The sequence below is a fragment of the Parasteatoda tepidariorum genome, chromosome 9, assembly GCF_982258835.1.
Source record: "Parasteatoda tepidariorum strain Cologne lab strain chromosome 9, Ptep-v5.0, whole genome shotgun sequence".
NCBI classification, from domain to species: Eukaryota; Metazoa; Arthropoda; class Arachnida; order Araneae; family Theridiidae; genus Parasteatoda; species Parasteatoda tepidariorum.
The window spans coordinates 103426280-103452865 of record NC_141763.1 but is presented as its reverse complement, the minus strand read 5'-3'; the positions used below and the strand labels follow the sequence as shown (position 1 = coordinate 103452865).

Sequence of the window (26586 nt, the reverse complement as noted above, 5' to 3'; positions counted from 1 at the left end):
ATCTGAGCTTTTGTTAACACGTTCACGCCGGGAAAACTATTTCAATATTAGATAATATTCGGGAGGTGTTAATCTATTCTCAACAATAACAATTCACTGTAAGGAAATTCATCACGGCGAAGAAGCAATTCAATATAAAAATTGCATCCGTTAAAAACAATTGGTAGTTATGGATTTTTATTATTCCCGGAAAAAAACTAAAAAATGAAATTTATTGCTACCAGTTTTTACTCCGGTGAGCTGCCAAGATGAGACAATCTAGCGTGACCCACCGGTGGATCACCCCGGTGTGAACGTCTTAAAGGAATAATGCATTCACTTTATTTAACCGATTAATGCTCTTCAGCGTGGCAAATATTTTAAAAACTGGTGGCAAATATTTCACGACACTGTTGGAAATTATAATTTAATTTTAACTTTAGGAATTAAATCGAGCAATTCTAATATATTTCCTATATTAATGATAATGATTCTTATATTCAGGGATCGAAGCCTCCTCCTATTTCCTATAAAAAAAATTTAAAAAAAAAGAAAGAAACAAAACTTTGCTTTTAAATCAAATTCAAATACTTTACTTTCACTTTCATTTAAAAATAACATTGCAAAAATATATAGAGCTAAATTTTATTACTTAACAAATGCCTCATTTTACTCAAAAAAAAAACTCTCTTACCTAGATTTCTATTTAAATAGGTTATTTATATTGATCAGATATAATAATACATAGTAACTCTTTTTTTATGCCAAGTCAACGTTATTTTTTTTGCACCCAGGCCTGAAAGCAAGGCGGAAAAGAGAAAACACTGGTAGTAGAACTATTTCAAAAATAGTTAATTTTCGGGAGGAATAAGCCTATTGGTATCAATAAAAAATTCGCGCTATTATTTAATTCTCGGGGAAGAAGTAATTCAATATCTAAATTGCGTCCGTTAAAACAATTTGGTAGTTATGGATATTTTGTTATTCCCGAAAAAAAGCTAAAAATGAAATTTATTTGTTACCATTTTTTACTCTTTTCCGTCTTGATATTATGGACTTTCAGCCCTGCTGCAACCCCGGAGGAGCGTTTTTTGCGCTCAAAGTCCTCCTGCATAAGAATTCAAAGCTTGATCTAGCAAATAAAAGAACTATCTATATACAAGCGATTCGACCAATTCTTACGTATGCTTGCCCAGCCCTCACTACTGTAAGCAACAACCTAAAAAAGAAGCTATCTACAACCGAAGGTAAATTTTTACGCATAATGACTGGCGCCCCAAGGGCTATTTGCAATAGATTACTCAGAAAAGACTTAAACATTGATGATATCAATTGCTTTATAGCTAAATTGACCACAAAATTTTACAGCGACGCAAAAACATGCACCACATCAGATTTCAATAAATTGTTCGATATTGATATAATCCGTGATAGTTCGAATTTCAGCCCAATTACCGCCTTTTTATGCTCAGACTGCATACTATCAAAATACTATAAACTTTATCATACAACTCTACTCAAGGGGATCTCCCCATTCCAAAGATGATTTTCCCTTCAAAACTAAAGATTTACTTCTTTAAGGACTTGATTTGTTGTTACAACATACTACAACTTCAAAGATATATAGGACCTCCCAGAATACAACAAAACAGAATCGATGAATCAGTTAGTGGCGCTTCGCGCCAAACGCCGAGATAACCCCAATATCCAGCATCCAGGTGGAACCCCTCACTTATCTTCTAAATTGAAAACCCGTATGTGCTGCCACCTCTGTTTTGAGTGTTATACTTAACGTTGCATTTACTTTTTCTGTGCAAAAACTATAGACTTAATAACTTGAAATTACAAAGCAAGGTGACCTGGAAAAGTTTAAAAAGTGGTAAAAAAAAATTTTATGAATTTATCGTACATTTTATTGGCTTTAATTTCACGTCAATATTAAGCAGTCAGTTTGTAAGTTCTAACACAGCTATTTAATTCATAGGCATTTTTGGTCAATAATAAAATCTTCATTTCGTTAGCTCAGGCTTTACTTGATATAGAAAGTAAGAAAAGAATGAAATAAATAAAATGAAGAGATTAGATCTTCTTCTTTATTTAACTTAACCAGGCACCTGAGCCGAGTAGCGGCCCCTATCCCTTCTATCATGATTTTATCAGTAGATGTAGTAAAAACATTTTGTGTTCAGTCGACTGTGTGGTGGCTGATTTCAAAGTTCCAGCACCTTGCTTGTGAAAATAAAGCTAATGGAAATTGTAAGCAGCAGCTTGCTCTAAATGCTGTATGCAGTTTGATGGTCAACGTGAGGAAACGCTTGGTCAGGTTTTAGAATTGCTATCGTATTTGCTATTTTGAATAGATCTGTATACGGTTATTATTTATGTTGATAGTTATGATATGAGGCGTCGGAGGTGAAATGTGCAACTATTGGTCTTAATTTTGCATCTTTTTTTATAATTTTCAAAGTTGAATATTTGGTTGAAGTTGACTGCGTTACATTTTGTTGCCTTGTCACAGAAATCTGCCTTCAGTTTGTGTATATATATTCTGATAAACACGGAATCTTGAGATCTTTGTGGATATTAGTGCTTCTGATGGCACGGGTGATTTTTCTAAGTATCTTGTTTTGACATTGATTGAATTTTTTCATTAGATGTTCAGGTGTCCAGGAAGGTGAGGCATATGATGTGAGTATTGGTCGGATCATTGGAGTATGCTATAATTTTCAGAGTTTTAATGAGAGGTATAGATGAGTGGTTGAATTATAGTAGTTGCTGCATTTGCTTTATCTGTTATATTTTAAATATGATCATTCCAGGCGAGTTTGCTGTTCATAATGGAACCGAGGTAGTTTGTTTCTTCGACTATTGGAATTTGGATGTTGAACAGTTTTGGTTTGCATTGGAGTAGTATTTTCAGTCTTCTTCTTTGTATAATTAGAATTTGAGATTTATCGGCATTTGCAGCAGTTTTCCATTTTGTGCACCAGTCTTCTATTTCGTGGATTTGATCTTGTAGTTTTATTAAAGTTATATTTGGATTTCTAGATTTGATAATAATTCCAGTGTCATCTGCATAGAAAGCTGTGACGCTATTGTACTGTGCTCTGTTAATTGGAAAATCGTAAGTGTATGATATATATAGTATTGATCAAGAATGCTGCCATGAGATATTCCAGCTGTGATGTTTCTTTTTGATGATTTGTAGTTTTGTATGGAGACTTGGAATGTTCTGTTTGAGAGATAGTAGGAAAATAGTTTAATGAGGCCAGGTGGAAAATTGAGTTGCATGAGTTTGAAAATTGTGCCAGTATGGCAGACTTTATCAAAAGCATTTGAAATATCAATCATTAGGAAAACTATTGCTTCTTTTTTGATTTGTCCTCTGCCTGTGTAGTCAATTATTCGAAGTAGTTGTTTAGTGGTATCTAATTTTTGTCTAAATCCAAACTGCTCGTCGGGAAGGGCTGTTAGTAGTGGCTTTATCCTATTGTATATGATTTTTTCGTAAATTTTTCCTAGTATGTTTAACACGTTGAGCACCGCGTCAGCCATCGGTGGCTGACACTGGACTTTCCATTTAGACCGCGTCAACCCCACCGGTGGCTGACACTGAAATTACATTCAGTCCGCGTCAACCACCGGTAGCTGACACTGAAATTACATTTAGGCCGCGTCTACCACCGCTTGCTGACACTGACCTTTCACATAGGTGGCGAAAAACAGCTGGCTGACACTGACCTTTCACACAGGCGGCGAAAAACAGCTGGCTGACAGCGTATAACATGATATAGAACTATAAAATTTACACTCTGTTATGAAATTGCAGAAAATTTATTCAAAATTTACTTAATTATTGTGATTCTTGGTTTAATAAATTCAATTCAGTAGATTTTTATCCACCACTATTTTTAAACAATTCGTAGTCTTATATAATTCACCACTTTTTTCATTTATGTCATGCTAAACCTTTTAAAATTAGCAAAATCTGTCTAATATTTGCAATTTTAGTTTGTAGTTAATTACAATTTGGCCAGACGGGCAAGCCATGTAAAATTAACGTGGCGTTCAACGTGTTAAAAGGCTGATTGGTCTAAACCAGTGTTTCCCAACCTTCCTTGTACCATGCCCCACCTAAGCCTTTTTAAATTTCTTATGCCCCCCCCCTATGTAACATATACATAATTTGTAATATTAAAAAATCGAATTGTTCACTTAAGAAACTTAGGAAATTGTTAGCCAAACAAAGTAAGTAAATTTCCATAACATATAATAAAAAACTAAAATTCAAATTCGAAATAATTTTAATAAAGATTTTTCTATAATAATTTAATATTTTAATTTAGTGAGATTCTTGCCCTTGATGCTTGCTGCACGTAGATTGAATCTTAGGTTTCAATTTGGTTAGCTTCAGGCTCAAGTCTCCCCGTTGTGTTATATCCAGACGATTTCTTTTTTCTATCAATAAAATTATTTACAGCACTAAATCCACATTCAGCTAAATATGAAGATGGAATCGGTAACAATAGTTTTCTTGCACATTTGATTGAATTTGGGTACTTGTTTTCTGTTTCCTCACGAAGCCATGCCATCACTCCTTTCATATTAAATAAAGTTTTTACTGACTCATCATTTTGCATTTCTGCAAGTTCTTCTTGATATATCAGACAAATCCACTAACATGGACTGCAACATCCATGTTGGAAAATAAATTTGTTTTAAATCAGAATACCTTTCTTTTAAATCAGCCGATAGAATTTCCAGATGATAGACAATAAAAAGTAAAGCGGTATCATTTACTTCACATTTTTGGAGCCAGTGAAACAGTTCAAAGTTTTTGTTGTTAATATATTTCTGACATAACTCAATAAGGGTAATGAAGCCAAATATCTTCGCTTTCGCATCAACAAGAGCTTTATTTGTTCCTTGAAGTTTCTTATTTAATATATTCAGTTTTTCAAAGATATTGGCTAAATAACTCACAAATGCTTTACCATCGACTGTAAACAGATACTTCATTTCAGTTTTGTCGCTTAGAAAATCCCTAAGTCACATAATATTTATTGACCGCGATTATTTAAGAATTTGCTTTTTTCTTTCGATTTTGTCACCGAAATCTCGCATTGCATTTAAATGGCCCAGAGCAAAAGGTTTAAACTCATGTCGAGTCCATTTTTGAATTGCCCTCCTTTACAATCAAATTGCCCCCCGGTGGGGCGTGAGCCCCACGTTGGGAAACACTGGTCTAAACTCTCAAGGCAGCTTGGATTTTTACTTTTCTTCTGAAATAGCACTGATGCATTTTTCCAGATTTGCGGATAGTAATTTAGAGCAGCTGGATATGTAGGTATCCTCGGTATTTGGCGCGTAGCGCCACCAACCAACTCATCTTATACTGGATGCTGGATATTGGGGTTATCTCGGCGTTTGGCGCGAAGCGCCACTAACCGATTCATCGAATCTGTTTTGTCGTATTCTAGGAGGTCCTAAATATCAATGAAGTTGTAGTATGTTGTAACAACAAATCAAGTCCTTAAAGAAGTAAATCTTGAGTTTAGAAGTGAAAACCATCATTGGGATGGGGAGATCCCCTTGATTAGTGTTGTGTGATAAAGTTAATAGTATTTGGATACTATGCAGTCTGAGCATAAAAAGGCGGTAATTAGGCTGAAATTCGAATTATTACGGATTATATCAATATCGAACAACTTATTGAAATCTGATGTGGTGCATGTTTTTACGTCGCCATAAAATTTTGTGGTCAATTTAGCTATAAAGCCTTGTGAAGCTTCGTGATGCCGAGGTATTTAGCGTATTTCACTGGTTTGATCTCAGTATTAAAGAGATAGATGTGGGGAGTATTTTGTTGTTTTTTCTTACTATTTATAATTAAGAATTTACTTTTGTCTGGGTGTAGTTTTGTGCGCCATTTGCTGCACCATGTTTCAACTACTTGTAATTTATCTTGTAACAGGGTAATAACGCGTTTTGTATTCATTGACTTAGTTATGATTGCCGTATCATCAGCATATAGTGCTAGAAACTCGTTTAGGTTATCATCATTAGTCGGAAAATCTGCAGTGTACAGGATGTACAGAACAGGGCCCAGAACTGAACCCTGCGGTACACCCGCATAAATTTTTTTGCGTTCAGAATAATTATTATTTAATTTAATTCTAAATTCTCTTTTAATTAAATATGAACTTAACAGCCTTAGTATGTCAATAGAGAAGCTCATATTGTTTAATTTTACAATAAGACCCCTATGCCATACTCAATCGAACGCTTTTGCGACGTCGAGCAGGATAAGGGCCATTGTTTCATTTTTATATTTACCATTGCTAATGAATTCTAGTAGGTTAATAATTTGTTTGGTGGTAGGCAAATTTTGTCTGAACCCGTACTGTTGCTTGGGTAAGTTATAAAGGTATTTATTAATTCTACTGTTGATAAGCTTTTCGTAAAACTTTGATAGCGTAGGCAAGAGACTAATGGGTCTGAAGTTACTTGGATTTGAAGTATCTTTACCTGGTTTTGGAAAGAGAATTACATCTGATTTTTTCCAGCAATCGGGAAAATAGCAGTGGTTGAATGAGACGTGAAAGATGTTACTTAGTATTGGTATTATATTTGGAGGGGCATTCTTAAGCATCTCATTAGTAATATTATCATGCCTTGGTGCCTTTCTATTTTTTAATTTTCTAATGATATTAATTATTTCATCATCGTTAGCATTCTGAATGCCTTAAGTAGTACAGGGAGTGTTCATAATTTTTTGAAATTCCTCTTTAACATACTGATCATTGTAGGGGCAATCAGGTTCGGCATTTAAAGAAAATTGATCTTGCATGGTTTTAGCAAACACGTTGATTTTATCATTGTCCGTATAAACTATTGTATCGTTGTCCTTTAATGGAAGATTTGTTGGTGGTGCCTTTTGTAGAGCTTTAGCCATATTCCAGAAGGAGTTATCTCCCGTATTTAGGCTTGTCACTTTCTCTTTCCAAATTTCCTTCCTGTAGTTCTGGCATTTGTTTTTAATATCCCTTGTTAACCTGTTAATCTCAGTTTTATAAACTGGGTTGAGGGTCCTCTTATAAACTAAGTTTAAGTTTGTTTCTATATCTGATGATATCCTTAATATAGTTAGGCAATTTTCTGTTATTTAGGTCTTTAGTTCTTTCAGTAGTGGCTTCACACAGGGCATAGTTTAAGTCCTTAGTAAGTGTCTCGATATTATCATTAATATCAGCAATTGTATCAATATTGGTTGGGGAGTTGAGCTTTTTTGTGAGGATGTTGTAATATAGTAACCAGTCGATCTTTTTAGTCGTGATGATGTTTTCTGTCCTGGGTAAGGAGGTGGAGATAAAAACAGGAAGGTGGTCACTGCTTAATTCATTTATAACATTCATGGCGAATGGTGTTACCATATTTGTGACCATAATATCTAAAATATCAGGCTTGTATCCTGGCAATGGGTGGTAGTGCGTAGGTTCCAGTGGAGCATAAATGGTTAGTCCTAAGCTTCTGGTGATATTATGCAGGTTTAAGCCTTGTTTATTATTTGCATTACACCCCCATATCTTATTCTTTGCATTAAGGTCACCCAATAAAATTGTGTCCATGTTGGCGTTGAAGATGTTTCTGAAAAAACTTTCCTTTAGTTCGTTATTTGGTGGATTGTATAGTGTAGTTATCTTGATATTTCGATCATTGATTTGTAACATGATCGAAGTTTTATCGATATTGTCCGTAGTCTTTAAGTTATATACCGCCGACTTATAAGCTCGAGTAACATATATAGCAGTGCCTCCTCCGTAGTGTGAGAGGCGATCGCACCTGTATGAATTGTAGTTAGGAATTATCAATTTTTGACTTGGTTTTGCGTGAATTTCCGTGATTGCGATGATGTCTGGAGAATATTCAATTACGAAGTCCAAACGTTCTGTCATTTTATTGTTGATGCTATTAGCATTCCAAAGAACTATATTGAGACTAGACGAGGTGTTGTTTCTATCCATTATTTTTTTTTTATCTAAGTCGGTTCTCTCGTTATTTTGAGATTCAATATTTTGCTCGGTAAATTTGGAGATGAGAAATGTTAAATTTTTTGAAGCTTCAATAGCCTGTTTTAGTAGATTTGGTAGGCTAAGTTCATCTTTAGGCAGAGAATTTTTGACTGCATTAGCATAGCTGTTATATTGTTATTGCCTGTTATTTGAACATTAATTTGTCTCTTTACTTCCATCGGTCTTCTCCTAGATCTTTTATCTTGTATTTTTACCACTATTTTTTCAAATACGGGGAATCGGGAAAAATTGGCCGGATGTTCTCCTTTACAGTTATAGCATTTAACCTTTTCAAAATTGTTTGGGCAATCTTTGGTTAGATGGTCGCCTGCGCATTTCACACAGTGGGCGGGATGTCGGCAGTTACTTTGTCCATGAGAGAAACCCTGACGCCTGTGACATTGTGTCGGTCTTTCTGCTTTTTCATACTTTTCGATTTTAGGAACTACATTTGCTATGGACCTTATATTATACATTTCCTTGCTTTTTTCTGTTTTTAGTAGGTCTACTATATAGACTGGGAGTTTTGTTTTAAGTCCTTCTCTCCTTCTATCCAACTGAGTTTCATGTAAAACATTAAATTCATGAGACTGTAGTTCTATTCTGATATCTTCAGGGTCAACTTCTTTTGGGACACCTTTTATAACTACTCTCATATTCCTTTTTTCGGGAAGAGAATAAGTGTGATAACTATATTTACATTCTTCTAAGGCAGTATTAATTTGATTCCTAGCTGCCATGTTGTTAACTTTTAATAATAAAGTTTTCTCCATTCGTTTTGCCTATAAATCCTTCGATGTTTTTGTCTTTAAGTTTTTTGTTGAAGGCGGGACAATTGAATGATTTATCTTGAACTATGAATGGGGGTGGAGCCATGGTTTTCTTAACTCGGATAAATTCTGAGGTGTCTTGGGTATTATCTTTTTCTATAACACTCATCTGCAAACTCCTTCGGGGGTAGGTCGGTTACTATTCTTCTTATCTTACACTCAGATCGGTTAAATCCTCAATTCAATTCGCTAAGTCTATCACTCCACCAATCAATGAAAACTCACTCCGTCGGGTCTATCTCGTCTCAAAATGATTCTCCGCTCTGAAAAGCCTCATTCATCTTATACTGGTTTGTTCTGTGCTCATAAGTCATGAATAAATAAGCTTAATCTGGTAAAAAAAAAGACAGTGATATTATCATTTGTAATATTTTGATATGATACAATCTGACATGAGGAATGCGGTTACTGGGCTATATTTAATGTTGTCGTCTATTAAGCTGATGTCTAGCAAATGATTGAAATTCGAGGTCGTACAGTTTCTTGCGTCCTATAGAATTTACAGTTGAGTTTAGCAATGAAGCAGTTAATTTCTGCTACGTAACGATCCTTCCTTAGTAGTCTGTTGCGGATAGCTCTTGGGGCCCCAGTCATGTATCTTAAAAATTTTCCTTCTGTGTATGACAATTTTTTCTCTAAATTATCACTGATAGTGGTTAGGGCGGGGCTAGCGTTGGTAAGAATTGGTCGGATGGCTTGTAGGTATATTGTTCTTTTATTTGCTAGGTTTAGCTTTGAATTTTTATTTAAAAGTGCTTTTAGTGCGTAGAACGCACCTCTGGCTTTTCTGATGGACTTATTGATGTGAGTACTCCAGTTAAGATTGTTCGAAATTGTAATGCCAAGATACTTAGCTTGTTTAACTGGGGTGATTTTAGTGTTAAATAATTCGATCGTTGGTATCTTATTTTTGTACTTCTTGCCATTAATAATGATTAAATTGCTCTTATCAGGATGAAGCTTGATTTTCAATTTTGCGCACCAAATTTCCACTTCATGGAGTTTATGTTGTAATAGGCAAATAGCTCTACTTGTGTTCATTGACTTAGTCACTATCGCCGTGTCGTCGGCGTATAGTGCAAAAAATTCGTTTTTGTTATTATTTAGTGGAAAATCAGCGGTATATAGGATATATAGGAGTGGGCCTAAGATAGAACCTTGAGGGACTCCTGCACTGATTTTGTTGTAGCCAGAATACGTATACTTAGGTCACTTAAAACATTCATAGCGAATGGTGCATTCATATTTGTCACCATTATATCTAGGATATCGGGTTTGTAGCCGGGGTGATGATGATAATAAGTTGGCTCCGTTTGTGCATATAAGTTAAGTCCCAGGTTTTTAACAATATTGTGGAGTTTCAAGCTCTGCTTATTATTTGAGTTGCATCCCCAAATTAGGGTTTTCGCATTCATATCTCCTAAAACAATAGTGTCCATATTTGATCCGAAAAAGTTCTTGAAGTGTTCATCTTTAATGTCGTTATTTGGGGGATTATAGATAGATGTGATTTTGATGTTATGATCATTAATTTGTATAATAACAGAAGTTTCATCTATGTTATCAGTAGTCTTGATGTTGTATACTGCAGATTTATAAGACCTGGCGACATAAATAGCGGTGCCTCCTCCATAGTGTGTAAGGCGGTCGCACCTATAGCTATTGTAGTGAGTAATTTTTAATTTATGCTGAGGTTTTGCATGTGTTTCCGTAACAGCTGTAATATCTGGCGTGTATTCTGCAACAAAATCCATAATAATTTAGAGCAAGGCAGCTATTGATAATATGTATGATTTTCGGTATCATACAGATGAAGGTTTAGCTTCAATATCACAAACCATAGGAACTCCTCAGGGCTCGTGCAGTGGTCCTACCTCTTGAATAATCTTTGCTGATGAACCGTTACAATTCAACTGGACAGAGGCTACGCAAAACCTAAAACACCCCACAGAAGCAGGCGTTCAACAATTCGCTTTTGCAGATGACTTCAGCTTTGTCATAACAGCTAAGACAGAATCAGATCTTGACATCATAGTAACAAATACATTAAATATTTTAAATAGCTGGGCCACTATGCATGGTCTTGAAATCTCAAAAGAGAAAACTGCATACATTCTGATTAAGAGCAAACTAGTAAACGGCCCTGTAATAAAGCTAAACAACACGATAATAAAAAGATCCACTTCAGTAAATCTTTTAGGTCTTATAATTGATGAACAGATTAACTGGTCAGAACATATAACAACACAAGGAAATAAAGCATCTGCAAAACTTCTAGCAATCCAAAGAATAGCAGGAAGATCTTGGGGAATTAAATAGACTAATTTTATATAAGGCATGTGTAGTCAGAATGTTCGCACACGGTGCAGCAATCTGGTGCTCAGAACCACAGCAATACATAAAAGACAAAATTGACTCAGTACAAAGGGAGTTCCTACATAATATAACAGGCGCATATAGGACAACTCCAACAAAAGCACTACAAGTTATCCTGGGTCTACCTCCTCTTCATCTAACATTGCAACAAGAAGCAATTAGAATTAACTTGTTAAAAGATTCCTTTCACACAATTCTGATTGACGATTTAATTGTAAGCAATAAAAGATAGATACAAAAATCAACCTCCAGACAATTCATCCTGCATACTTTAACTTAAATACAACGGGCAATATTCAAATAAAACAAAAAACTGATAAAAATAGAAGAATTAATATCTACACAGATGGCTCGAAGATGGAGGCAGGAACAGGAGCCGCCATAATAATCTTTGATGGCACGAAATCAAATACCATCAAAATGAAGTTTTTCAATTGGAACACTATTTTTCAAGCCGAAGCAAGAGCTATTTTAGAAGCAGTCCAAATAGCAAAAAATAACAGTAGAAATACAACAATTTGGACTGACAGTCTATCTGCCTTACATGCTATCAAAAATTACAACACAACGCATAATATTATTCAAAAAATCCAAAGTATTTTAATCAATCATCCACAATTAAAAATCTCTTGGATAAAAGCGCATGCTGGTCATATGGGTAATGAAGAGGCAAATAAGGCAGCAAAGGAAGCAGTCACAGATAAAAATCTCACATCAACAAATTCGGGAATGCCCCTATCATATATTAAAAAGAAGGAAAAAGAATTCATTTTAAATTATTGGCAACAACTGTGGACCACACACAAGTACGGAAGAACGACTTACGAAATTCTTCCAAAAGTTTTTTTTAAAAATAGTTAATGGCCAAAAGAATTAATAATGTTCATAACTGAGCATGGTCCCTTTAGGACATACTTGAAACGCTTTCAGTTGTCAAGACATAAACTTTGCAGTTGTGGAGAAATTGGTTCACTACTACACTACGCTACAAAATGCCTGTTAACAAAATCCTGTCACTTTAAAATCCCCATGGTACAAAACATCATAGCCTGGAAGAAACAATTTATTAGTAATAAAACTCTTATAAATAAACTAATTAACTTAATTAACTTCATATAGAATTATGAACAATTTCTAACGCCTAGCTAAAATTTACTACTCTCCGACTAATAATCAATATAAAAATACATCCACCTGCAATGCTATCCATTACCATAGTGTTAAAACCTTATGCTACCCAGGTTTTCATATTAATCAATCCATATAATTTCTAAATTCTTAACATTAATTTGTATTAAATTTTCATGCCATGATTATAACAGTATGCTCAAGCATAGTTTCGGTTCATACAGTGGATAAAATTAATACCACTTGTATTAAATTATGTCAACTTTAAATATATAATGCCTTAATGCCTATTAATGTTTATATAATGCCTTAATGGCTTAGCAAACCATATTTAATTGAATGCATCTACATGAACAAGTTGTCATAACCCGATTATATAGCCTACCATCAATTAACATCATGCTTATGTGCAACCACTACAAAGTTTTGATGGAATCATTTTTGACAACCGTTATTGAATGACCATATATACTAACTATATATAACGTATACAGAGATGCCAACTTGCTCCGGACAGCAAATATATTTTTTAAAGTGGTGGTTTATCAAATGTGATTCTTGGTTTAATAAATTCAATTTAGTATATTTTCATCCACCACTATTTCTAAATAATTCGTAGGCTCATATAATTCATTACTCTGTTGTTAATATGTCAGATCATCAATTATAGTGGGCGTCTCACGAAAACTTGAAATAAATTAATAGTGTGAATTATGACTACAAAAGCTGATTATTTGTGTTTATTTGCAAGCATTTGTGCATTCTGAAACTTTTATGGTCACGGCACCAAACAGAGCTTCATAGTGCGAGTTGCACTAAGACAATTTTGTTTTCTTGTCAGCATAAAGTGTATGCCGAACTACAATTTTATTTACAGGTTATAATTTTCGAGCAGCGGTAGCTGCATTTATTCCAAGTAAGTGCAGATAGATTTATTTTATAAACTTTATAATTATTTCTGTACTTACAATAACACTATAATGTCTAATACAATTCAAATCAGTGAAAGTGCTGTTCCCAGCTGGGTAATGGACACTATGGATATACTAAAGCAACAACTTCAACAACAAACCGAACTCAACAAAACTCTATCTCAGCAAATAAATGACATCAAAACAGTTTTTGAAACTAAGATGACCACACTGCAGGAAAGTATGGATAAGATCCAAGCTGAAAATGATGAATTAAAAAAAGAAAATAGACATCTACAAAAAATCAACAAACTGAATGCAGAGTCAGAAATAATAATCCCAAGCAATCCCATGATATCCATAGCCACTCCAGTAAAGAAAAACAAAAATCGAAGGAAATCATCAACAAAAGCCAATACGAATAACAACCAACAAAAAACAATCAGTGACGAAGGAAAACAACAAGCAGTTACAAAAAGAACCAGATCAACCAGTTCGGAGGAAGATGAACCCACCAACAAAAAATTTCCCAATGCAAAAAATTTTATTCCAATTCAAAAACAACAAGCCAACACCACAGCAGCTCAAGATGGAGCCACCATACGGCAGACATCAATAGCGACCACCTCTAAGGAATGCCAGCATGGGGAACCGCCCGCTACATCCGAACCTATGAGAAACCAACTGAACCAGCCTAATGACGTCATTGAAGAAGCAATGGAAGAAACAACAGATTTTCAATACCAGAGAGCAAGCAAACCCAGGATTCCACCGATAATAATAAAAGATAACAGCGTACAATGGCTAAACCTAAAGAAGAAGCTTCAAGACCAGCAAATAACCAGTTTTGAAGGTAAACACACAGGAGAATATTTAAAATTACATTTTTTCGAAATTAATATGAGACGTCGTGCCATAGATATACTAGATGACTTACAGATAAAATACCATACTTTCCAATTAAATGAAGAAAAGCCAATCAGAGTTGTCATTAAAAGTATTCCGGTAGAAATTACAGAAGAACAAGTGAAACAAAACCTCATATTATATGGATTCACTCCGAAAAAAGTTACGCAGATGACAAAATTTACTGAGCAAGGCAGGACAAAATTACCTCTACATATTATCACATTAGACAAAACGGAACAAAATAAAGATATCTTCTACCTAACCCGATTCATGAATCTTGTTGTCTCAGTAACGAGTTACAAAGGGGGCCGAGGACTCACACAGTGTCATAGATGTCAACAATATAACCACGTCCAGGCCAGCTGCAGACATACACCTAAATGTTTGAAGTGCGGTCAGGAGCACCTGACTCATCTCTGTCAGAAAACCAAAGATACTCCAGCAACATGTGCCAACTGTGGTGGACCACACCCGGCCAACTACAAACAGTGCCCAAAATATCCGACTCTCAAGATCAACAGCTTCAACAATCAAAACAACAGAATTACTCCTGGCAGCACAAACAGCTATGCAAAAATCGTAAAATCAGCATATCAACCAAATACCAGCAATAATCTACAAACAGACATAACCATCATCAAGGAAGCAAAATCACTACTATCAGAGCTCAAGCTCTTTGTGAACTTTTTACAAAGCAACGAAAGCTTTAACATGTTCAAGAAAATCCAAAAAGCAGTTTACTCAGAGGAACAAGAAGCAATAGATTCAGAATACTAAGATCAACACTGAAACCAACCATCAATATTTATTTTTGGAACGCTAATGGTATAATCGAAAAACAGCATGAACTAAAAAACTTTATAATAGAACACAATCCTGATATATTCATAATAACAGAAACTCATCTAAATGCAACCCAAAATCTTAAAATAGCCAACTATACAGTCTACAGATGTGATAGAAGGTACAGAGGGGGCGGCGTAGCACTTCTAGCAAAAACCAACTTATTAACAACAGAATATAACTCAAAAAATGATAATGGATATGGGCAAATTTCTATTTTATTAAGCTACAGAAACAAGAACATCAAAATCACAGGAATTTATAATTCTCCAAAAAATAAATTAACAGATAATGATATGAACCTCCTATTTCCAGCCACCCTAGATACAATAGTTGCAGGTGACTTTAATTCCAAACATCCAGTATGGGGCTGCAACAACTTCAATCACAGTGGTTCAAAATTGAAAGATCTTATTAGCAAATATCAATTAACAGTAGTAGCACCAACAACTCCAACTTACATTCCAAATCGGATTAACCATAGTCCGGACATACTAGACTTCACAATAACAAACATGCATGTTCCAATGCTCGCCTGCGCTCATAACCATTTGTCATCAGATCATCTGCCAGTTCAACTGCTCGTTGGGGAAACCATAGAACAATCTGAGAAACCAAATTATAAAACTGACTGGAACCATTTTCAAAATACTCTTACAATTAATGGAACAGACCTACCATCCTTGGAAAACGAAACTGCAATAGAAAACTATATACAGCAGAATTAAATAACAGATGCTTTTAAAAACGCTTCCACAGAAACCAAGTATATTGCTCATTATTACAGATTATCACCTGAAATAAAGAATATAATAAGATTAAGGAACTCGCACAGGAAATGGTACCAAAGAACTTACGACCCAGCACACCTGGACGCAATAAAACAACTCAATAACCAGATTAAAAAACACAGTAAAAAATATAAAAAACAACTGTGGCAGGCAAAAATCGCCTCCCTCTGCACTACCAACAACTCTATATGGAAAATGGCCAAGAAACTGAAAACAACTCCTCAAATAGACAGACCAATAAATGGACCAACAGGCGCAGCTTACACAATATCAGAAAAAATCGAAATATTCGCAGATTCACTTCAAAATCAATTTTCACCAAATATCAACTCTGACCAAAATCATCACAATATCATCACAGAAGAAGTTAATAATTTTCAAACTGAACACCTCATCCCAGAAACAATAAATTCAACCAATAATCAAGAAGTTAGCTGCATCATACAAAAACTGAAAAACAATAAAGCTCCAGGTGAGGACGGGATAAAGAATAAGATGATAAAACTATTACCAAACAACTACATCTGCAAAATCACGCATATTTTTAATGTCTGCCTTGCTCATAATTACTACCCACAAATCTGGAAAAACGCATCAGTCATTCTATTTCTCAAGAAAAATAAGAACCCAAGCTGCCCTGAGAGTTATCGCCCAATCAGTCTACTTAACATACTTGGAAAAATATACGAAAAAATCATCTACAATAGAATAAAACCACTTCTTGCAGTCCTCCCCGACGAACAGTATGGATTCCGACAAAAACTAGATACCACCAAACAGTTACTCCGAATAATAGACTATACTGGCAGAGCAATCATAAATAAAGAAACAATAGCCTTCCTGATGATTGACATATCCAAAGCATTTGATAAAGTATGGCACACTGGTACAATATATAAACTCATACAGCTGAATTTTCCACCCGGCATAATCAAACTCCTATCCTGCTATCTTTCTAATAGAACATTTCAAATCACCATCAAAAAAAAAAAAATCCACAAAGAGAAACATCACAGCCGGAGTACCACAGGGCAGCATTCTGGGACCGATATTATACATATTATACACTTATGATTTTCCTATAAACAAATCCGATTATAACAGCATAACAGCCTATTACGCAGACGATACCGGTATTATTATTAAATCCAGAAACCCAAATCATGCTCTTCAAAAACTACAAGACCATATAGACGAAATAGAAGACTGGTGCTTAAAATGGAAAACTGCAGTAAATGCTGGAAAATCACAAATATTAATTATACAAAAAAGAAGAATTAAAATACTTCCACAACTTCAACCAAAAATGTTCAACATACCAATACCAATAGTTAAAAAAGCAAATTATCTTGACCTTATAATCAATAGCAAACTCACCTGGAATGATCACATCAAAAGCACAATAGATAAAGCAAATGCAGCAATAATAGCCATACAACCATTAATATATAATCAGAATATGTCACTTAAACTAAAGAAGCTACTATATACAGCAATGATCCGCCCAATACTTACCTATGCCTCACCTGCCTGGACAACGATACCTCAACATCTACTGAAGAAATTAAACCAATGCCAAAACAAGATCCTTAGAAAAATAACCTGTGCAAGATGGTTCATCCGGAATACCAATATACATGCAGATCTCAAAATACCAACTCTATCACAGCATATATACAAGCTAAATGCAGATTTTTTCGATAAAGCCATAGAATGTAAAACAGCAAATTTTAATGAAATCTTTAAATTTGAAAATTATATCAAAGATAAAAACTTCAGACCAATAGCTGCACATTTCACCTCCGACGCCTCATATCATAACTATCAAAACAAATAATTTCATCAACTTTTCTGAAAATAACGTTTACTCATGCTGATACAATTCTGAACAACTCCAAAATCAAACAAACACAGTTTAGAGCAAGCTGCTCAATTTATTTTTGATTCCTTTTTAGTTATTCAAGCAAAGAGCTTGAAACATTCATAAAAGCAACTCCATTGCCTGCTCACATCATTGCTCAACCAAAACTGTTATAAAATTTCAGATGAATGGGATAGGGGCCGCTTCGCGGCCCAGGTGCCCAATAAAATCAAAACACTAGGACTAGGTTAATATGTCATGTTATACCATTTTAAAATGCAAGCAAAAATAGTCAAATATTTTCAAAATTTACTTTGTAGTTATTTACCGTTTTTTAAAAATTATTTTGGCGTGTCCGGAGCAGTTGGCATCTCTGCGTATATATATATACTAACAATTCCACAAATGTAGATTGGGGCCTCAAATATAAATCCCCTTGTATATAATTTTCCCACTCCCCATATTTTTTGTATCATATTAGTGTTTTTTCTACATTATCTCATGCAATGTATTTGTTTATCCGGATGTATTTTCATGATATGTTATATTTAACCACGCTTCTTCTGTATAGTCACTATCATTGACGCTCATCTCCCATGGGTCTTAAATGTCAATAATCAATATTCTATTATAGTTACATAATGTCTTTATATCTGTATCTCTAGATAATTGTATAGTAATAAATAAATAATAAATTTAAGGATCCTAACGGGAGATTCGGCCTAGCTCTGGCGACGTTACAGATGCTAGGGTGGGCTTGTGATTAGGGACTCATCGGGGGAAGCGTGGTATGTCGCCGTTGTAACTGTTTGTTTTCCTGGCCACAGTTTTCTTTCTGATAGATGTCCCCTCCGGGGGCATAGGTGCAGAGCTGTGTGCCGGCGTTCATGTCCATGTATGATTTTCGGTATATAATTTGGTGGTAGCAGTCTTATCATCATTACTTTTGATTCCGTCTTCGCCTGAAGCTTTATTGTTTTTTAAGTTTCGGATGATGCTGCAGATTTCTTTGTTGTTTGTGGGTTCCATTGTTTCAGGAGTGGGATGTTCTTGATGAAAGCTGTTTATTATTTCTGTGATTGCATTATGGTGATTTAGGTTTGAGTTTAGTGAGAGCTGTTTTTGAAGAGAATATGCAAAAATTTCAGCTTTATCTTCTATTGAGTATGTTGTGCCAGATGGTCCATTGATCGATTTGTTTATTTGAGGTGCAGTCTTAAATATTTTGGCCATTTTCCAGATAGTGTTATCGGTGGTACAGATAGAGGCGACTTTATTTTGCCAGAGTTGCATTTTGTAATTTTTGCTTTGTTTTTTAATCTGTTTATTTAGTTGTCTTATTTCATCGAAGTATGCTGGATCTGATGTTCTTTGGTACCACTTTCTGTAATAGTGTCTGAGTCTGTTGATATTTTTAATTTCTGGTGGTAGTCTGTAGTGATGATCTATGCGTTCGGTTTCCATTGAGGCATGTTTATAGGCTTCTATGATTTCAGATTGTAACTGCTGCACATATATGGGTGATTCTTTGGAAATATGACAATTCGGACCGAAAAATTTCTTCAAATTTAAAGTCTTCAAAGTGATCTAATCTTTTTGGATACTTATTCAATTACATTTATTACTATCTTACAGACAGCAGTTATTGACATTTGCTCACGAAAAAAAAATAGAAATTCACCAAATCTTGAATGCCAGGAAAATGACATATTAGCTTAGAAGTTTAAAAAACAGTCATTTTAAGCTAATAGTAAGTATTTAAGCCTTTATGTTAGATGGACCATAAATTGCTTAAATTATTTCTTTTTATCCACTGTAGAAAGAATCAAAAATGTTTTTGTTGCTAATATGTACAGAATAAAATTGTGTATAATAATCAATCCTTAAATAAAAAAAACTTTGATTACATTCAAACATATTACAATCTTATATAAACTTGGTATTAGGTTAATATTTGCTTTCTCTCTTTTCATTCAACTGTTTCAAAAAATTTTTCTCGTAACACTTCAATGTCCTGGCATTCATGAGCCATGAGAATGACAGCCAGGATAACGACAAATTTGCTCTTTTATAGCATTTAACTTTATAGCATTTAATTTAACATTTTGGCCTAAGACGTTTACATTCCGCACAACGGTATTTCTTGAAATAACTCAGATAAATCTATGTAGTTTATGTTATTTATGATTTCAAGAAGATTTTTGAAATAGATTTTGAACCAGAAAGTTGGTTCTTTATTCATGCAACAAGATATGTTCAGATAGGAGGGTATCTAATCAATGTATTAGCACGTTGAGCACCTCGTCAGCCATCGGTGGCTGACACTGAAATTACATTTAGGCCGCATCAACCACCAGTGGCTGACACTGAAATTACATTTAGGCTGCGTCAACCACCGCTTGCTAACACTGATCTTTCACATAGGCAGCGAAAAACAGCTGACTGACAGCGTATAACATGATATAGAACTATAAAATTTACACTCTCTTATGGAATTGCAGAAAATGTATTCAAAATTTACTTAATTATTGTGATTCTTGGTTTAATAAATTCTATTCAGTATATTTTTATCCACCAGTATTTTTAAACTATTCGCAGTCTTATATAATTCACCACTTTTTTCATATATGTCATGCTGAACCTTTCAAAACTAGCAAACTCAGTCTAATATTTGCAATTTTAGATTGTAGTTGATTACAGTTTGGCCAGACGGGCAAGCCATGTAAAATTAGAGTGGCGTTATCTATTTTGGTTATAAATCACTAAATAAAAGTAAACCAGGAAAATGACAGATTTTCTTGTGACAAGCGAATTATTGACAGAAAAAATTATTTTAAACGAAGTTTGTGTAAATAATATCCTCTGCGTATATACCAGAAATGCTTACAACGGTTGAGATAACAAAAAAATTAGATATTGAAAAGTTTATGCGAAGTTTTGAAGCTAGTTATTATTGGAAATATTGTTTGTCACATACCAGAAACATGACATTTTGAAATTCAATTAAATTTTATAACTATACAAAACAGTCGATGCTAGTACAAGGTCATTTTAAAATGCTACCAGCAATGCTATTTATTAAAATTTATAAAAAAAAAAGTTCTTTTAGTTGTATAGTATTAGATCTCAGAGCAAGAGACTGTAAGTTGTCGTATTTCGTGAGAATCATCCACATATCTATTGTGAATTCATTTTCTAGGGTTGGCAGATTTCAATTGTTAATGATGAGTATATTTCTATAAAGATTCCAGTCTGTTTTAAATTTTGGCTTTTCAGAATGTTTGATGGTCAGCCCGACGAGCAGGCAGGTGATCAGATTACAGATGGTTTAGGATGCAGGCGACCATGAGGACTTGTATGTTGGTTATGGCAAAATCTAGGATGTCAGATCTGTGATTTAGTAAATTTGGTATATATGTAGAGGAAGTAGGAACTGTGACTGTAAGTTGATATTTTGAGATGATTGTTTGGAGTAGAGTTCCTGTATAGTTAGAACTGTTGTAGCCCCATGTTGTGTGCTTGGCATTAAAGTCGCATGCTACTATTGTTGACAGATTGGCTGGAAATAAGAGTTTTAGATCTTCTTCTGTTAGTTTATTTCTTGGTGAATTAAATGCCTGTAATTTTGATATTCTGATTTTGATGGTTTAGCAGAATTGATATTTGTTCATAGCCTCTGTCAACTTTGGAGTTGTATTCTGTAGTGGTTATACTGCTTTTGGATAATAGTGCTACGCCGCCTCCTCTGTACCGTCTATCACATTTGTATGTTCTGTAGTTAGCTATTGTAAAATTTAAGGTTGGATTCAGGTGAATTTCTGTTATTATTGGGATATCTGGATTGTGTGTGTGTTCTAAAATAAAGTTTTTTAATTCATGCTGTTTTTCTATTATTCCATTTGCATTCCAGAAGTAAATATTGAGTGAAGGTTTTAGTTCTGTTTTAATATTCATCTTCTTCTATTGCTTGTTGATTTGAGTAAACTGCATTTTGTATTTTTTTAAACATATTAAATCCCTCGTTGTCCTGTATAAATCTAACAAAGAGCTTTAAGTCTGCTAGTAGAGATCTTGCTTCTTTCATAGTTGCTGTGTCTAGTTGTAGGGTGTTGCTGCTCTTTTGATTTGAAGATTTTAGAATTTCTGCATATGAGACGGAGTTTGTGCTGCCAGGAGCATTTCTATAATTTAGGTGGCTGGGTTTATTGTTGTTGGTAGTTCGGGTGGCTGGACACTTTGGGCGCTGTTTGAAATTGGCTGGGTGTGGTCCTCCACAGTTAGCACATGCTGCAGGTGATTCTTTGGTTTTCTTGCATAGGTTGGTCAAGTGCTCTTGGCCACATTTTAACCATTTTGGCGTGTGCCAACAGGATGCCTGCACATGATTAAATTGCTGACATCTGTGGCACTGTGTGTATCCATGGCGCCCTCTGTAGCTAGATACAAAGACAACGAGGTTCATAAATCTTGCGAAGTAGAAAATGTCTTTGTTATTTTCAGTTTTGTCAAAAGTTATAATATGCAGCGGAAGATTTATTGTGCCTTGCTCAATTTATTTTTTCATTTGTGTGACATTTCTAGGTGTAAATCCATATTTGATTAGATTTTGATGTACTTCGTCTGCTGTTATGTCTGGCGGAATGTTTTGATGACTACTCTTAGTGGTTTTTCTTCGTCCAGTTGAAAGGTGTGGTATTTAACTTTTAATTTATCTAATATATCTATTACTCGACGCCTCATATCTATTTCAAAAAGGTGCAGTTTGAGATAATCGCCTGTATACTTTCCTTCAAATGTTGTAATTTTTAGTTCTTGTAATGTCTGTTTTAGATGTGTCCATTTTACATTGCTATCTTTTATTACTATGGGTGGAATGCTTTGTTTGCTTCTTCTTTGGTACTGAAAATCATCATTTTCGTTCATTTCTTCTTCCTCGCTGAAGTCATTTTGTCGGTTTGAAGTGTTTCTCACAAGTCCGTTGCTTGTGGGCGTTTCCTCACTTTGACGCTCCTGTGGGTATTTTCTTTTCTTAATTCGTCATTTTCAGCTTAGAGTTTATCGATACTTCGTTGCAATGTGGTCATCTTAGTTTCAAATAATGTTTTGATGTCATTTAATTGCTAAGATAGCGATTTATTGAGTTCGGTTTGTTGTTGCAGTTGTTGTTTTAATAAATCCATGGTGTCCATTACCCGGCTGGGAACGGCACTTTCACTGATTTTGATAGTATTGGATATTATAATGTTATTGTATTCACAGAGATTGAATCATGAAGTTTATGAAATACAGTTTATCTGCACTTACTTGAAACAAATGCAGCTACTGCTGCTCGAAAATTATATCCGGTAATGTAGAAAATAAAATTGCGGTTCAGCATACACTTTATGCTGACGAAAAAATAAAATAGTCTTAGTGCAGCTCGCACTATGAAGGTGTATTTAGGGAAATAGTTTAGCTGAATTACATGTCTATATATCACTGTTGTAGCACAAATAAATCAGTTTAAATAATAGTTCACGGAGATATATTTACAGTTTCAATTGTTTGCAAACGTGACATAAACACACGTCATCTACACTCAAATCAAATAGTCAATAAATTATCAGTGAATATCAAAATAGGGATTCAACTTACGTCGATTTGGATGCATCTTCCTTCATAATTTCGGCTTCATAAACCACATTCGTAAAATCAATTTCAATCCGAGATCAAACACAGTGAATCGGCAGCTATCAATTCCAACTCGCACGAGTTTCACATCATAAATATCCGTTTCCGACACTCTGATCAACAAAATCAATCTGCATGACCCATAACTTCAAAATCGTAATGACCGACAAAGAGATGCGGGGCTGCCAACAACTAAGCTTTTTCCAAAATATTTTATTGAATGGTGGACAATCAAAAACTAAAGTCTACATAATTTTTGGTATTTTTTCTAAAATTTTAAGAGATTCACTAAGAGAGTTTGAATAAAGTGGTTTCAAATCATTTACAAGTAGTGATGTGAAAAATACCTTTTAATCAACTTTATAAAAGAAGGAATAATACATTAAAGCATAAACTTAGCTACCACTAGAAGAAATTTTTCCAAAAAGAATAGAAAGTTGGTAGGCCTGTACATGTTGCCAGATATAAACATCCTATGGTTTGAATAATTTTTTCATTTAGAGGAAAATATATATGGAAGCAAGAAAAGAAATTCTTCGGAAATAATTTTAAAAAAGCTCGCAAGTGGCCCTAGAAAGATCGGGAGTAATATTCCAATAGAAGTCAAATGTAATCATTTTTCAGCAGCTCTTAGCTACCACTCTTTTTTTTTATCGTGGGAACAATAGGTAAGTGATTGAGCGTGATGAGCAATCCAACCAAAAATGTTCAACATACCAATACCAATAGTTAAAAAAGCAAATTATCTTGGCTTTATAATCAATAGCAAACTCACCTGGAATGATCACATCAAAAGCACAATAGATAAAGCAAATGCAGCAATAATAGCCATACAACCATTAATATATAATCAGAATATGTCACTTAAACTAAAGAAGCTACTATATACAGCAATGATCCGCCCAATACTTACCTATGCCTCACCTGCCTGGACAACGATACCTCAACATCTACTGAAGAAATTAAACCAATGCCAAAACAAGATCCTTAGAAAAATAACCTGTGCAAGATGGTTCATCCGGAATACCAATATACATGCAGACCTCAAAATACCAACTCTATCACAGCATATGTACAAGCTAAACGCAGATTTTTTCGATAAAGCCATAGAATGTAAAACAGCAAATTTTAATGAAATCTTTAAATTTGAAAATTATATCAAAGATAAAAACTACAGACCAATAGCTGCACATTTCACCTCCGACGCCTCATATCATAACAATCAAAACAAATAATTTCATCAACCTTTCTGAAAATAACGTTTCCTCATGCTGATACAATTCTGAACAACTCCAAAATCAAACAAACACAGTTTAGAGCAAGCTGCTCAATTTATTTTTGATTCCTTTTTAGTTATTCAAGCAAAGAGCTTGAAACATTCATAAAAGCAACTCCATTGCCTGCTTACCTCATTGCTCAACCAAAACTGTTCTAAAATTCCAGATGAATGGGATAGCGGCAGCTTCGCGGCCCAGGTGCCCAATTAAATCAAAACACTGGGACTAGTGATGAGCTATCCAGAAACGTTATCAGGAGGACACTATGGATCATCACAGACAAGGTCATCGCCGGACTATCTGTCGCTTATAACTATTACTTTGTCGCTGACATTTTTTTTTTCAATCTCGTGTAAACAGTTGCATATATTTTCTCTATTTTATTACACCTGGGTAAATGTTAATATTATTCCGACCCCTGTAAACATTATATACATTCTTATCTAGTTTAATCTCAATTATGTTTGATTTTCCCATTGATTTCATCATATGTTCAACCGATTGGTTTTCCACTCATGATTTTTAGTTAAATTTTTTTACTCACCCCATTTTGCTTTTTTAGTCGCCTTTGGCAACCTTGCTTAAGCCTAAGATTTTCATGGCCATATTTTTAAATTCTGTGAGAAACCTGATTTTGAGTTTTATTCGGTCAAACTTTATTTTTGTTTTAGTCCATGTCTCGCTTTCTTTCTATTGACTGCGGCCTCTGGATGTCCTTTCTTTTTATTGAAAGAAAAACCTCTGGATCAATGTACAAAGAAAAGATTGGAAGAAATTCCAACAAAAGAAGATAAAGGTAAGTTTAAATTATATTAACTTCTTTCTTATCGATGGTGGTAGACGAAAAGAGAAGTTACTTTTTACAAATAAACAACAAAAGCTGCATATTTACTAACTTAAATTAAGAGATTATTTTCCACCCTTTTCTGAACAGTAAATTGAAAGGAAAGGTAGGTAAAATTCGTCTGTAATTGCAAGATTATTTAAAAACTTTTGCTGTTTTGACAAGAAAAAATAAACTTTTTTTGTTACTTCTGTTTGTTTTATTTATATTGGAATGATTTTTTTTAAAAATAAATAAACGAAACCGTTATCAATCCGCAATTAAGAGTCATGTGAATTGCTTACAAGTTATTATTTTAAAGAACCGTGCTGACTTAGATAATTGACATGTTAGATTTTGTTTCAGGATGTGTTGTTCGTCACATATTTTTAGTAATTGAAATAAATTTTTCATTGGTTAATTTATATTATCCTTAATTTTATTAGTAATATCTTTTATTCCTTAATATAGAATAATGCATATAAATTGCGTAATGTAATGTAATATGCTGCAGGTTTGGCACGGGCGACTGAAAATAAAAATAAGGTAACTAAAAAAAAATCAAAATTTCATTAGAAAAGATTAATTTTTGCAACTTTTTATAGCACACTTTTTTTTCCAATTTACTGTAGAAAGTGAATGAACTTGTTATGCTAGCTGGTCACCTATCCCATCCATCGAGAATTATTTAGCGTTTAGGGAGTTCTTTGTGGTCAGCTGGCAGTGTGGTAGCTAGAAGGGTAGAAAGGGAATAGAACTTGAACTTGAACTATAGTAGGGAACAAAGTACCTGTCCGCGAAGCGGACAATTGACTTTTTCATCTAAGGTAGTGCCCGAAGGCGCCTGTAATAATGTCGATAGAGTTCGATAAAAAATCGAGTCCTTGTTGGGGGTTGGCATAAGTTGGAGTAGAAGATCATCATTCTGAAGGGGAAGATCCCTTGATAAGAGTTTGAAGTAAACCTAGCACTTCTTGATTTTTTAGGATCTCCTGCAGTTCCTTGATGATTGTAACAAGTCGATGAGCTGAGGTAGCAGGTGTATCCTTAGTCTGAAGACTTTTTCTTCTGGGACGGGCCTCGCACCCAGAGAAATTTGAAGTATGGCTTCCCTCG

General features: G+C 34.5%; 1 protein-coding gene across 1 annotated transcript in view; it reads left to right on the top strand.

Moving 5' to 3' along the window:
* LOC107451823 (salivary peroxidase/catechol oxidase) overlaps positions 1–26586 on the top strand; it is a 68353-nt gene that overhangs the window by 220 nt on the left and 41547 nt on the right. Inside the window, exon 2 of the mRNA XM_071186308.2 lies at positions 25319–25443. Within this exon, the coding sequence (XP_071042409.2) occupies positions 25319–25443 (125 nt within the window). The remainder of the gene's footprint in view (positions 1–25318; positions 25444–26586) is intronic.